The sequence below is a fragment of the Kryptolebias marmoratus genome, linkage group LG8 (genome assembly GCF_001649575.2).
Source record: "Kryptolebias marmoratus isolate JLee-2015 linkage group LG8, ASM164957v2, whole genome shotgun sequence".
Lineage (NCBI taxonomy): Eukaryota > Metazoa > Chordata > Actinopteri > Cyprinodontiformes > Rivulidae > Kryptolebias > Kryptolebias marmoratus.
The window spans coordinates 8173241-8184564 of NC_051437.1; the positions used below are offsets into that span (position 1 = coordinate 8173241).

At 39.7% G+C, this 11324-nt stretch overlaps 1 protein-coding gene across 2 annotated transcripts in view; it reads left to right on the forward strand.

Moving 5' to 3' along the window:
* Positions 1-7959, forward strand: part of dgkaa (diacylglycerol kinase, alpha a) — a 17471-nt gene extending 9512 nt beyond the window's left edge. For both annotated transcript variants that reach the window (XM_017419224.3, XM_017419225.3), the window contains exons 5-24: positions 390-464; positions 543-592; positions 683-757; positions 1053-1169; positions 2302-2419; positions 2569-2657; positions 2758-2877; positions 3484-3582; positions 3832-3918; positions 4013-4086; positions 4163-4237; positions 4336-4421; positions 4518-4607; positions 4737-4897; positions 5000-5064; positions 5345-5435; positions 5576-5762; positions 7311-7428; positions 7630-7690; positions 7834-7959. In XM_017419224.3, the coding sequence (XP_017274713.1) occupies positions 390-464; positions 543-592; positions 683-757; positions 1053-1169; positions 2302-2419; positions 2569-2657; positions 2758-2877; positions 3484-3582; positions 3832-3918; positions 4013-4086; positions 4163-4237; positions 4336-4421; positions 4518-4607; positions 4737-4897; positions 5000-5064; positions 5345-5435; positions 5576-5762; positions 7311-7428; positions 7630-7690; positions 7834-7908 (1913 nt within the window). In that variant the 3' untranslated portion in view covers positions 7909-7959. The remainder of the gene's footprint in view (positions 1-389; positions 465-542; positions 593-682; positions 758-1052; positions 1170-2301; positions 2420-2568; positions 2658-2757; positions 2878-3483; positions 3583-3831; positions 3919-4012; positions 4087-4162; positions 4238-4335; positions 4422-4517; positions 4608-4736; positions 4898-4999; positions 5065-5344; positions 5436-5575; positions 5763-7310; positions 7429-7629; positions 7691-7833) is intronic.
* The last annotated feature ends 3365 nt before the right edge of the window (positions 7960-11324 follow it).

Sequence of the window (11324 nt, forward strand, 5' to 3'; positions counted from 1 at the left end):
CAGAGGCGACAGAGCATTTGCTGTTGCTGCTCCCAAGCTCTGGAACAATTTACCCCTGAGTGTCAGACAGGCCTCCTCTCTTCCTGTTTTTAAATCTCTTTTAAAAACACACTTTTATACTTTGGCTTTTAACACACCGTGATTTTTTGTCTTTCTTGGCACCTAAAACATACCTGCTGTGAACTCGTATGTGTATGTCTCTTTTATCTATTTATCGTTTTTTATCTCTTTATTTGTTTTATCTATTTCCTTTTTATTGTACAGCACTTTGGCTACCCCTGTGGTTTTTAAAATGTGCTATATAAATAAAGTTGATTGATTGATTGATTGTGCAGATATGGTAACCAGAGTATTTACAGTGCTCTCCCTTTCCTCCACCTCTCCTGTAGAGGAGGTCTTCCTCAAGGATGTTTCATGTTACTTCTCTCTCCTGGAGGATGGCCAGCCAAGGGATAAACTCGAATGTAAGTCCTTTGTTTCTTTTCTGCCCTGAATCACTTAAGTGACGCTCTGGTTCCTCTTTCATTTCCTTTTCTCTTTAGTTGCTTTCAGGCTCTATGACAGAGATGGTAATGGAGTGCTTGACAGCTCTGTAAGTTGATGAGACCGTAGGTTGCAATACAACCATAAAATCCTTTTATTGTTGTTGTTGTTCAATAGATGCATTTGTTTTTGTTATTAGGAAGTGGATCGGATTATTGCTCAGATGATGCACGCTGCGGAATATCTTGACTGGGATGTGTCAGAGCTCAAGCCTGTAAGTCCTGGAATGACCTGCTCTGGAGCAGACAAACTAATGAAAACTGTGCACAAACTTAACTTTCAACCCTGGCAGTAAATTACATGCATCTACAGGTCGACATGTTACAACGTCACAGTGTTGGGCTCATCTTTTAAAAGATAAAATGTCATATATATATATATATATATATATATATATATATAAGATTCACTGATTGTCATGCACGGCTGGTTTCAGAAACCATAGGATCATTTTTAATTGGGGAAAATGTGTGTGCTGATTGGATAATAAGTAAATCTGATTTCATTAGGTTCTGAAGGACATGATGACAGCGATTGATGCTGACAGCAGCGGCACAGTGTCTCTGGAAGAGTGGGTAGAAGGAGGCATGAACAACGTTCCCTTGCTCGTCTTGCTGGGTTTAAAGGTGCCGTGAACACAACACATTTCTTTTTCATGAGGTTTTGACACTAAAAGCTGAGCTCCAGCATTTTTTTTTTACAGCAGGTGTCTCGTTTTAGCAGCGCGTTCGAAAGCCCGGCCTTGTAGTGCTTCTCTGTCCTTTGCTTCCTCCTCCCTGTCTCCAAGGGCCTGTATGCCGACTCAGTGTTACAGGGTGTGGTAATGTCATCCCCCCCTCATGCAAGCTCTGCACCATCATAATGCTCGAGTGTTTTTCCACTTACTCTGCACCATCTAAGTGCTAGCATAAACTATCAACTTCTTCTGCTAATGCATTAGATTAGACTGTAGAAAATGATACAGCTGACATCCACTGTATACATAAAAATACTCTGAAACCAACACAGATCATGTTTGTTTTGTAGGATTTGTTTATTTGTTGGTCAGAATGTAAGAGCCACACTGCAGCAATCCAAACCCACAAACTACTTTCTGCCTACTGGTTTGGCCTCTACAGCAATGCCGGGGACTTCCCCTCTTGCTACTTTCAGCTGCCACTGGACAATTGAAGCCTGGGGTGTGTGAATCCATCGGCCTTAAAGGCATTGCGTGCTGTCAGCTGTGCCTCGCGCAGCTGGTGATAAGCAGATCCTGTACATCGTGTCATAAAAAGCATTTTTGTGTTTATTCTGCGCGAGAGAACTGGTTGCTCTGTAAACAGTCCTATAATCTTGTAATGATGAAAATTATAATCAGTGTTAATTTGAGTTTCCATGATGTTGTTCAGTATTAATTGCATTGATGATGGAGTTACTATATACAGCACACTGAATGAGTTTCATTCAGGCAAAATTAATCGTGAGTGGGTGAAAGAAAACAGCAACAAATGCGGGCCTTGGCCACTGTACATGCATAAAAATGTTTTGGTTAGATTATTAATTAAATTAAAGGCCAGCATTCCTTGGAAGGAATGCAAATGCAACTTTCAGCAGAGCGCAATAACTAAGTCAAGACCCAGGTAAACTACAAACAGCTTTTTGACGATCAAAAAATGTTTTATTTCATAAAACAGATGTTTGAACAGTAAAAAAAACAGTGACCCATTTTGTTTATTCCTGTCTTGCATTTCCATCAACGATTGCTTCTTCGTTGATCAGATGACACAAAAGGACGGGCAGCACCTTTGGAGGCTGAAGAACTTTAAATCGCCCATGTACTGCAACGTGTGTCAGAGCATGCTGCTGGGTCTGAGGAAACAAGGCCTGTGCTGCACCTGTGAGTACCTGAACTCGCCAGAGGAGGGCGACACTGCGGGGACATTTGTCACGCAGCCTGGTTTAACTGCGTATGACCCGTTTTTGTTAAATTAGTACTTATCTGCCAGATTTGCATTTGAAACTTGTTTCGTATTTAAAACTGTGCAGGTTGTAAGTACACAGTCCATGGACGTTGTGCTAACAAGAACCCAGCTCCTTGTACCAGGACATATGTAAAGTCAAAGAAAGAAACTGGGGTATGCTGGCATCTCCGCAGTTATTTTCATAGTAAAACACAGAGTTTAAATTAAGTAGCCTAATTCCTTTACATGCTTGAACGTGCTTTCCACTTTACAGGTTCCAGCGCACGACTGGGTTAGTGGGAACTGTGACTCAAGAAAGTGTGAACGATGCCAAAAGAAGATCAAGAGCTTCCAGGGCTTAACAGGGAAACACTGTGTGTGGTGCCACACAATGGTGAGAAAGCATCTTAGGGTGTTATTTTTATTTTGAAGAATTTATAGGTACTTACAAGATTTAAGTGCATCACTTTTGTTCCTCAGATTATAGTATCACCGCTTCATATGATTGTTTAGACCAATTTTCTGAAATAATGTGCCCTGTTTCCCACTTATCAAGTGGGAAGATAAATCCTTTGGTCAAATTTACAAACTGAGAGGTCATTTGCTTTTAGAGGGCAACAAAATAAAATGTTTTTATTCCCAAATTCATGGCTGACCAAAACACAAATGAGCCCAGCCACTCCTCTGCATGCTGCAGGTCTAAATTTAAAAAGTCTATTTGTAATCTGGGGATGTGTGCCTTCAGTAATGTTACTGTATGACTTATTGTCAACCACATGTATTTTTAAAATCACTTTATATAACAAGACTTGTGGCTTTTTCGATTCTGTGTAATTATAAGTGAGCACTGAAGGGATTTGTCTGTTTCTTACTGCTCTAAACTTCCAAGAAAGCAGAGATGTAAAAAAAAAAAATAATAATGTGAAAGATAAATGTCGATCCTGTCAGTCACGACTGCTCTGAGATCTGATGTAACATGTCACCTGTTTGTGTTACTCAGTGCCATGATGGATGTGCAGACCAGGAGCCAACAGAGTGTACCTGTGGGACGCTCAAAGACCATATCCTGCCTCCGTGGGCAATATATCCTGTTATCAAGGTACAAAATTATCCTCGGGCAGATGTACAGTACAACCTGCACCTCACACACCAACACAGAACGTTGTGTCAGTCAGGCTGTTCCTTGTTTTTGTAAATACAGCCTCTGTATTGCATTTTATTTGACGCATTGAGTAGTTACTTAGTTTCTTACCGTTAAATGGCAGAAATGCTATTAGGTTTTCTTAGCTTTATTATTATTATTATACTTTATTTATTTATTATATGCTTTTGTTTTTCTACCCAACAGGAGAGACCAAACAATGTGAAGAACGGCTGCTCGGGGTCAACAGATGACAGCGATCTCAATGTTACGCCTGATGGACAAGTGCTTCAGGTACTGGCAAAGATACTGTAAACTGTTGTAAGATTTGTTAGATTTTTGTTTGTTGCCGGTACGGTAACTATAACATTTGTTTACTCATCAACAGATCTGCCCTGTGCCAAACACCCATCCTCTTCTAGTGTTTGTCAACCCTAAAAGTGGTGGGAAGCAGGGAGAAAGGTGAGCCCAGAGAGATTATGATTAAGAAAGTTTCTACTATGAGCACGTTGTTAAGATTGGTTTGTGTTTATTCCAGAGTCCTGCGTAAATTTCAGTATTTGCTGAATCCAAGGCAGGTTTACAACCTTTCAAATGGTGGCCCTGGACCAGGGTGAGGTTCTTTATTTTTTTCAGACCACATTATCCTGAGAACTTGTTTAGCTGTGTTACGTCTTGCTGTTGTAGTTGACTTCATCGTCTGCATTTCAGACTGAGTTTCTTCAGAAACCTGCAGGACTACAGAATCCTGGTGTGCGGTGGAGACGGTACAGTCGGCTGGATTCTCGATGCTATAGGTGAGTTTGTCAGCTCGGTCTCTGTGAAACGTGGGAAAAAAATATTCCAGCACGCCTAATTTGTTTTTCTTCTCCTTTGCCATTTCTTGCAATCAGACAAAGCCAATCTTCAGGTATGGCCACCTGTTGCTGTACTTCCTCTGGGCACAGGAAATGACCTCGCGCGATGTCTGCGTTGGGGTGGAGGTGAGATGGGGTTCTCGTTGAACGTAAAATGAATAAAATAGTTGTGCCTTGCAAACTGCGTAACTTCTGTGCATGTGAATAAATCCAGTCCCGCTGCATGTTCTCTCTCTCTCTCTCCCCTCGTTAAAGGATATGATGGTGAAGACTTGGGTCGTATTCTGAAAGACATTGAGGGCAGCTCTCCGGTTCTGATGGACCGCTGGAGTGTGCAGGTTATACCTCATGAGGTACAGGAGAAAGGGGATCCTGTGCCGTACGAAATCGTCAACAACTACTTCTCAATTGGAGTTGTGAGTTTCTCAGAAATGTGCCACACAAGAGGAAGTGTTTCGTTTTCAGTTGGTAGGATTGTTTGCTGTACTGCTCATTCCTCTGATGTGTTGCTTTGACAGGATGCCTCCATTGCCCACCGGTTTCACACGTTGAGGGAGAAACATCCTCAGAAATTTAACAGCAGGTACGCATGCTTATCAGATCATGTTCATTTTGTTCTCTTAATCTGAGGCAGCGAAGAAACAAGAAGATCCCACACAACAAGGATAGGTTTCAGTTTTAGTTGTATTTTTTTTTTCCTATTTCATGTTTCTGCCATTTTAAAGCTGAGAAATAAGTGCAGGTGGTGGCTGCAGATGTCTGTGGCAGCAAGTGTTAACACACAACTCTTGCTCCCCGGAGATAAACCAGTGTGTACGTGAAGTAACAGTTAAACTTAAAAGAAACACTTTTTGTGACTGCAGAATGAAGAACAAGTTGTGGTATTTTGAATTTGCCACTTCAGAAACCATATCAGCTTCCTGCAAGAAACTCAGCGAAAGTTTAACAATAGAGGTGAGCGAACAGCACCAGCAGCACCAGAACTGTGAATGTGCCGTTTGTCTTTGAAATCAAGCAACTACAAAACTACTCCTGCCAACAGTTTGCTGTTTTTGCGCTTTCCCTTTTTTTGTGGCCTACTGTACTTTTCCCAGTGCTGTGGCACTCCTCTGGACCTCAGTGGCCTCTCTCTGGAAGGAGTCGCTGTCCTTAACATTCCCAGCATGCACGGTGGCTCCAACCTTTGGGGTGAAACCAAAAAAGGGGACACTAAGGGGCTAACAGGTCAGGATGAGCCTGAGGTGATCACCAACCCAGATGTCCTGAAAATTACTACTCAAGGTACATTTTTTTTCACTGACCTCAACTCAATTAAATGGGGAAATTAAACCTTAAATCTTCATGTGACGTGTGTGTGTAATATGGAAGTTCCTCTTAGCTCTGCAGAAACCATTAGCTGATTGTTTTTGAGCAAAGTCTAAATCCAGATTTCCTGTTGCAGCTGTTATTGCTTAAAAAGCTCATATACTGACCGTACAGCTACAACACCAAACCACATATTGACTAAATCAGACAATAGCTGCTCTGCTCTCTGTTGGCTGCATCTGAAAACACGCACGTTCACAGCAGACACGCCAGAGTTTTTGCGGCGTTTACCCCATCATAGTCATCATAGTATGTAGTCAAGAAAATCTCAAAATAAACACGTATCATCAGTTTCCACCGCTCCACGCTGAGCGCAGCAAATGGGTGGTTTATCTTTTTGTAAATGTCATGTTTCTATAATATTTACGGCCTTGTTTGTCAATGAAAATTATGAGCTATTTAAATGATCAAACAAATGTTCAGGAATATTATTGTTTGATTTAGTGGAATTATTTATTGGACGTATTTGTTGAGCCATCCATTAGAAAACACTACACTGTGTACTTTGACACAGTATACTCCTCTTTACATGAAATCATTTGGAAAATGACCGATGCACAGAAAAAATGCTCTTAAATGTGTGGTAGAGTGGGTAGTGGTATGATTAGGTATAGAAAAAAATTCAATCCAAAGATTTTTTTTTTACTTCAATCCCTGAGTTAGGTTTATGATTTGCTTGAACCACTTGTCTTTTTTTTAGCTTTACATCACAGTTCAGCTTATGATAGTTATTTAACTTGTAAATATTTGATAGCATCATTTGTTCTGAGCACCACTAGAGGGATCCTGAGCACCACCAGCATCAAAGTTTGAGAACCATAGCTGCAAATCATTATGCAGCTTTATTCCATACCGTTAAATAGCTGCAAACTAAACACTGAAATCTGCAGTTTGAACCACATGTGATAATCTGTATAAGTATGAACAGTAAAAGCTTTTTTCTTTAACATGCACAGTTGTTGTTGAAGTAAAAAAAAAGAAGAAAGTTTTATAACCATAAATTTGTCTACAGGGTGTTTTAATAGACGACTCTTCATTTAATTAACGCAGCACTAAAAGGGTACTTTACAAAAACACCTTATGGATTAATTAAAACCTGCACTCCTGTGATGAAGGGATGTTCTGTTGCTGTGGTTTTTGTCCACTTGAGGGCAGCAGAAACAAGCTATAAAGACAAATACTTTTCAAGTTTCTGACACAGCTTGTTTACTTATATAGACTTCACATTTAGAAGTGTTTGTAACTTGACAGTTTTATTTTTCTCTAAACATATTTTAGATGCAAAGATTTATCCAAGTATGCCACAACTGCCAATTATATGAAAACATCTGCAATAAATATGTTTCTTGAGGCGGTGTGTAAAGTGTATGTATTTGCTATCAGTGCAGAATTAACATGACCGACATGCTGCTCAGAATGAAGTCTTTTCTGACTGTGACGCTGCTTCACTCTGGGTTTGTTCAGACCTCAGTGATCGTCGGCTGGAGGTGGTTGGCCTCGAAGGAGCCATGGAAATGGGACAGATTTACACCGGCCTCAAGAGTGCTGTGCGGCTCGCAAAAACGTCACAGATCACCATCAGGTATGAAGAGCCACCGGGACAAGTTTTGACAAGTCATGCTTGAGTCGCAGTCCTGCTAATGACTTGTATTTAGTTTAAGTTTTGTACCATTAGTGGCTAAACTTTTCCATTTAGATCCAACTCGACATTTGCCCTTTGGTATTTAAATCCCACATTTGCTGCCTGATGCACTTTGTTGATTTCTCTGTGCTTTGCACTCAGGACAAAGAAAGCATTACCGATGCAGATCGACGGAGAGCCGTGGATGCAGCCCCCCTGCACGGTAAATACCACACAACCACAGAAGCACCGGGGTAGTTTTAGTATTAAAGCTGCTCTTCCTGTTAGCAGTGAATCTCATGAAATGTTTCATTCATATGAAGCTGTGACTCACTGGATAATTTGAATTCCATGTTTTCTTTTCAGATTCACATCACACACAAGAACCAAGCCTGTATGTTGATGGCTCCACAGGCCAAATCCTCCAGTTTCTTCAAATAAACCCCCACCGACTAAATGCATGTGTTTGCTGTATATGAACGACTGACATTTTAAAAACGTAGAACCAGTGTACGACGTAGAATATCCACATTATAACAAAGAACGGAGATCTTTTCAATCAATTTACGTCTCCATAACACACATTTCAAGCATGGCATCGTGTGACAACAGACCTAATGCTAGGAGGTGTTTGCATCGTGGCCAAAATGAGTTTGACCAAATTTTCTCAGTGTTTTTAGTAATATTATCCACTGTCGCTGTCTTAAGACGTGACAGGAAGTGGAAGTGCTGCTCTTTAGAAACCTCATGTAAGGTTAGAGTGAAGTGAATATTATTCTAAAGGATAAATATCTGGCTTCATGTGCCTTTATAATCTATTCTCTTTAGTTATGTAGAAATATTCAGAGCTCCGTGTATGTGTGCACTTTGAGCATAGACCATGTAGTATTGCTGATTTGTTGTGGCTGTAAATATGCTCTGAAAGCCAAATATAAAAGCATGTTGAGAAACAGAAATGATGAAAAGGAAGGAGTACATTTTAAATCAAAGCTGAGGCTGTTTGGCTTTTCATTTTACTCATTTCAAACGATACTTGAAAGTGTTTAGGGGAGCAGAAAGGGGGACCGCAGCGATCGTCCTGCTGTTCTTCTCTGGTTTTACCCAAGTCTTTCTGTCGTTCTGTGGACCAAATTTGGGCTTTGAGTGTTTGACTGATTGCAGAGAGAAACTCTCCTGAGATCATGAAGTTGGTAAATGTTTAACTCTGACTAAATTTGACAGGCATTAGATTCAATGTATTGGCTCAGACTATTTGTTCTGATGTATGTAGTCTTAATTTAAATGCTTCATCAGTCATATCATTTCAGTATATCTTAGGGCTGTAAATGTAATATTTCTGAAATAACTCCATGTAAAGATTTTAATAAACTGTCTGGACTTAAGTTTTTGTTTTACTTGTTTTCAACAAACTTAGTCGTTGATGTGAGAAATACTGTTTGGCCTCAAGGGGGCGTAATTAACTCTTAAATATTTACTTTTGTTTTACAGCTGTCTTTATTATGAAAAGGGGTGTAGATGTGTATTATTGACCTTTAAAAAAATTAAGTTATAGGTTGATCTGCAGACAATTCTTTCCATCACATGGTGGCATAAAAATCTCCATTTTCACAGATATTCTTTGCAAGCTCCTTCATAGAAAAATATATATTGTTAAATGTGGGCAAAATAGTAGATGAGGCTGTTTCAGCTATGATTTAAAAGACAGAAGTACTGCTTGAATATGAGTGTGCCAGAGAATCATTTAGATACATCTTTCTTGAAAAAAAAAGGGATAAAAAACAGATTGCTGCCCTTTGATTTCACAAATTAACCTGAAGAATTAAAGTAAAGCAGTCAAGAGACAGAACAATAAGCAAAAAACAACATTATCATATCTTCAGAGTGACATCTTTAAACTTAATTCTGTTTTTAATGCAATAAGATAAGATGAATGCACTAAATTTAAATGTTACAAACTTAAGCAACTACTTTGGTTTGTTTTTGGTCACCAGAAATGACCTGCTGGTGGTGTTTGATATACTGCATCAAATTTGTACAACCTCGTAAATTTATTTAAAAAAAAAAAATTTCCTTTGACCTTTTTGCCCAAAACTGTTTGATTTTGAATCCTTTGGGTGTTTCTTCAAACCTGACTGGTTCAGAGGTTTCATCTGATAAAAGGTATTTCCTTTAAGCTGATTTGCATGAGATCTCACAACTTTGTTTACAGAAGTCATCTGAGCAGACAAAAATCCATTTTGATCATTTTCATTAAGTTTTGGGTGTTTTATAACTTATAACTTTGTCACACTCTTGGTCTTCCTGGTCAAAAATGGCCGATCCTTAGAAATGACAATGAGACATTAAGTATATTAAACTGAGTTTCAGCAGATGGACATCGCTCCTTTCCCACAACCTCAGATGTATTTTCTTTCAAGTGGAGACGTCCTAGCAGACTTTTTTTTCCCATGAGGATCACATCTCCAACCAAGACCCTGGTGACGAGGATAGAGGCCAGAAACCTGACATGAAAGATGCTAAAGAGGAGGAAGAGTCAGAAGCTGAAGACAACACAGAATCCAGAGCAGGAGACAACCGACGTGGACAGTCAGAGGACCCCGCTGAAGCTGTAGTTTCATTCTGTTCAGAAAATGGGGATGTCTCGTAGAGCTGGGTGGATACTGACTCTCCTGGGTTAAAGATCCTTGCGCTGAATCAGGACTCACGAGTCCGAGGTCTCAACTCACCCGCTTCACGTGGGATCAGCGACCGACTCGAGTGACCCGATCACTTCAGTGAGCGACTCAGATTAACCCGAGTCCATAAAGGGAACCGAATTTACCACCTCTAATACTTTTTAGACAGTAATTTTATCATATGGTTAACCTTTCAGCTGTAATTTCTGGCCTCTTTTCACTCATAAAATCACTGTTTGGACCAAGAGTGTCATTAACCTGTGATTTTTGTTGTTTAAATTTTGAAACCATTCGTGTTCAGTTGGATCCTCAGTGTCTCTCTGTGTTACCGGTCCTCCCTCCGTTAGTCGTGTTCTTCTCGTCTCACACCTGCTCTGAGTCTTCATCAGTCTCAGCTGTCTCCCCTTGTAATCCCTCCTTCTAGCATACATACGTCCACTCTTCAGTCAGTCCTGCACGTCCCCTCTGAGCTCCCTGTGTCTTCAGCTGGTCTTGTGTTTTTGCTGCCCCGTCAGCACTTTTGAATTTTTTTTTGTGTGTGTTTAGTTGCGTTCTGCTTACTGCTGCGCCAGCGTTTTTGTTTTGATTATTAAATCGTTTTACTCCCTCTGTGTCCTTGGCTCATACTCACCACAAAATCGTGACAGAGGACACAAAAAAAGAGGTTCTTCTGAGCAGTTCTTAAAAAAGAAAAACAACCCAGAAAGGCTTCAAAACACACATGTCCTTTATAAACTTTGCCACATAGTAATCTGTGAGAAATACCACAGTATGTTTAATTTGTAAACGTTTTGTCGTATTAATCCTTATTTTTAAACTCAAACCCAAGTTTGAGCTCAGATTAGTGTGTCATATAAGCAGAGGATATAAATATGTGCTGTTCATAAGAAAAACAGGTTGATTAAAGATCAATCAAAGCGTTAGTTTTTATACATATAATCAGATATACTGGGGCAGAGAAGTTAATTGAACAACAAGAAGAGTAAATTGAAAACATCAATTGTGTAATGTTGGTTGAATGTAACGTTTGAGTCTCATTTGTGCAAATTCAACTTCACGTTTGTCACATACATTTGCAAAATATACAAGTGAAATATAGACTACATTAGAAACACACAGAGGTGATCGTGTAAACAACCAGAACTAACTAACTAAAAAGAGTATAAGTTAAAACTGTTGCAA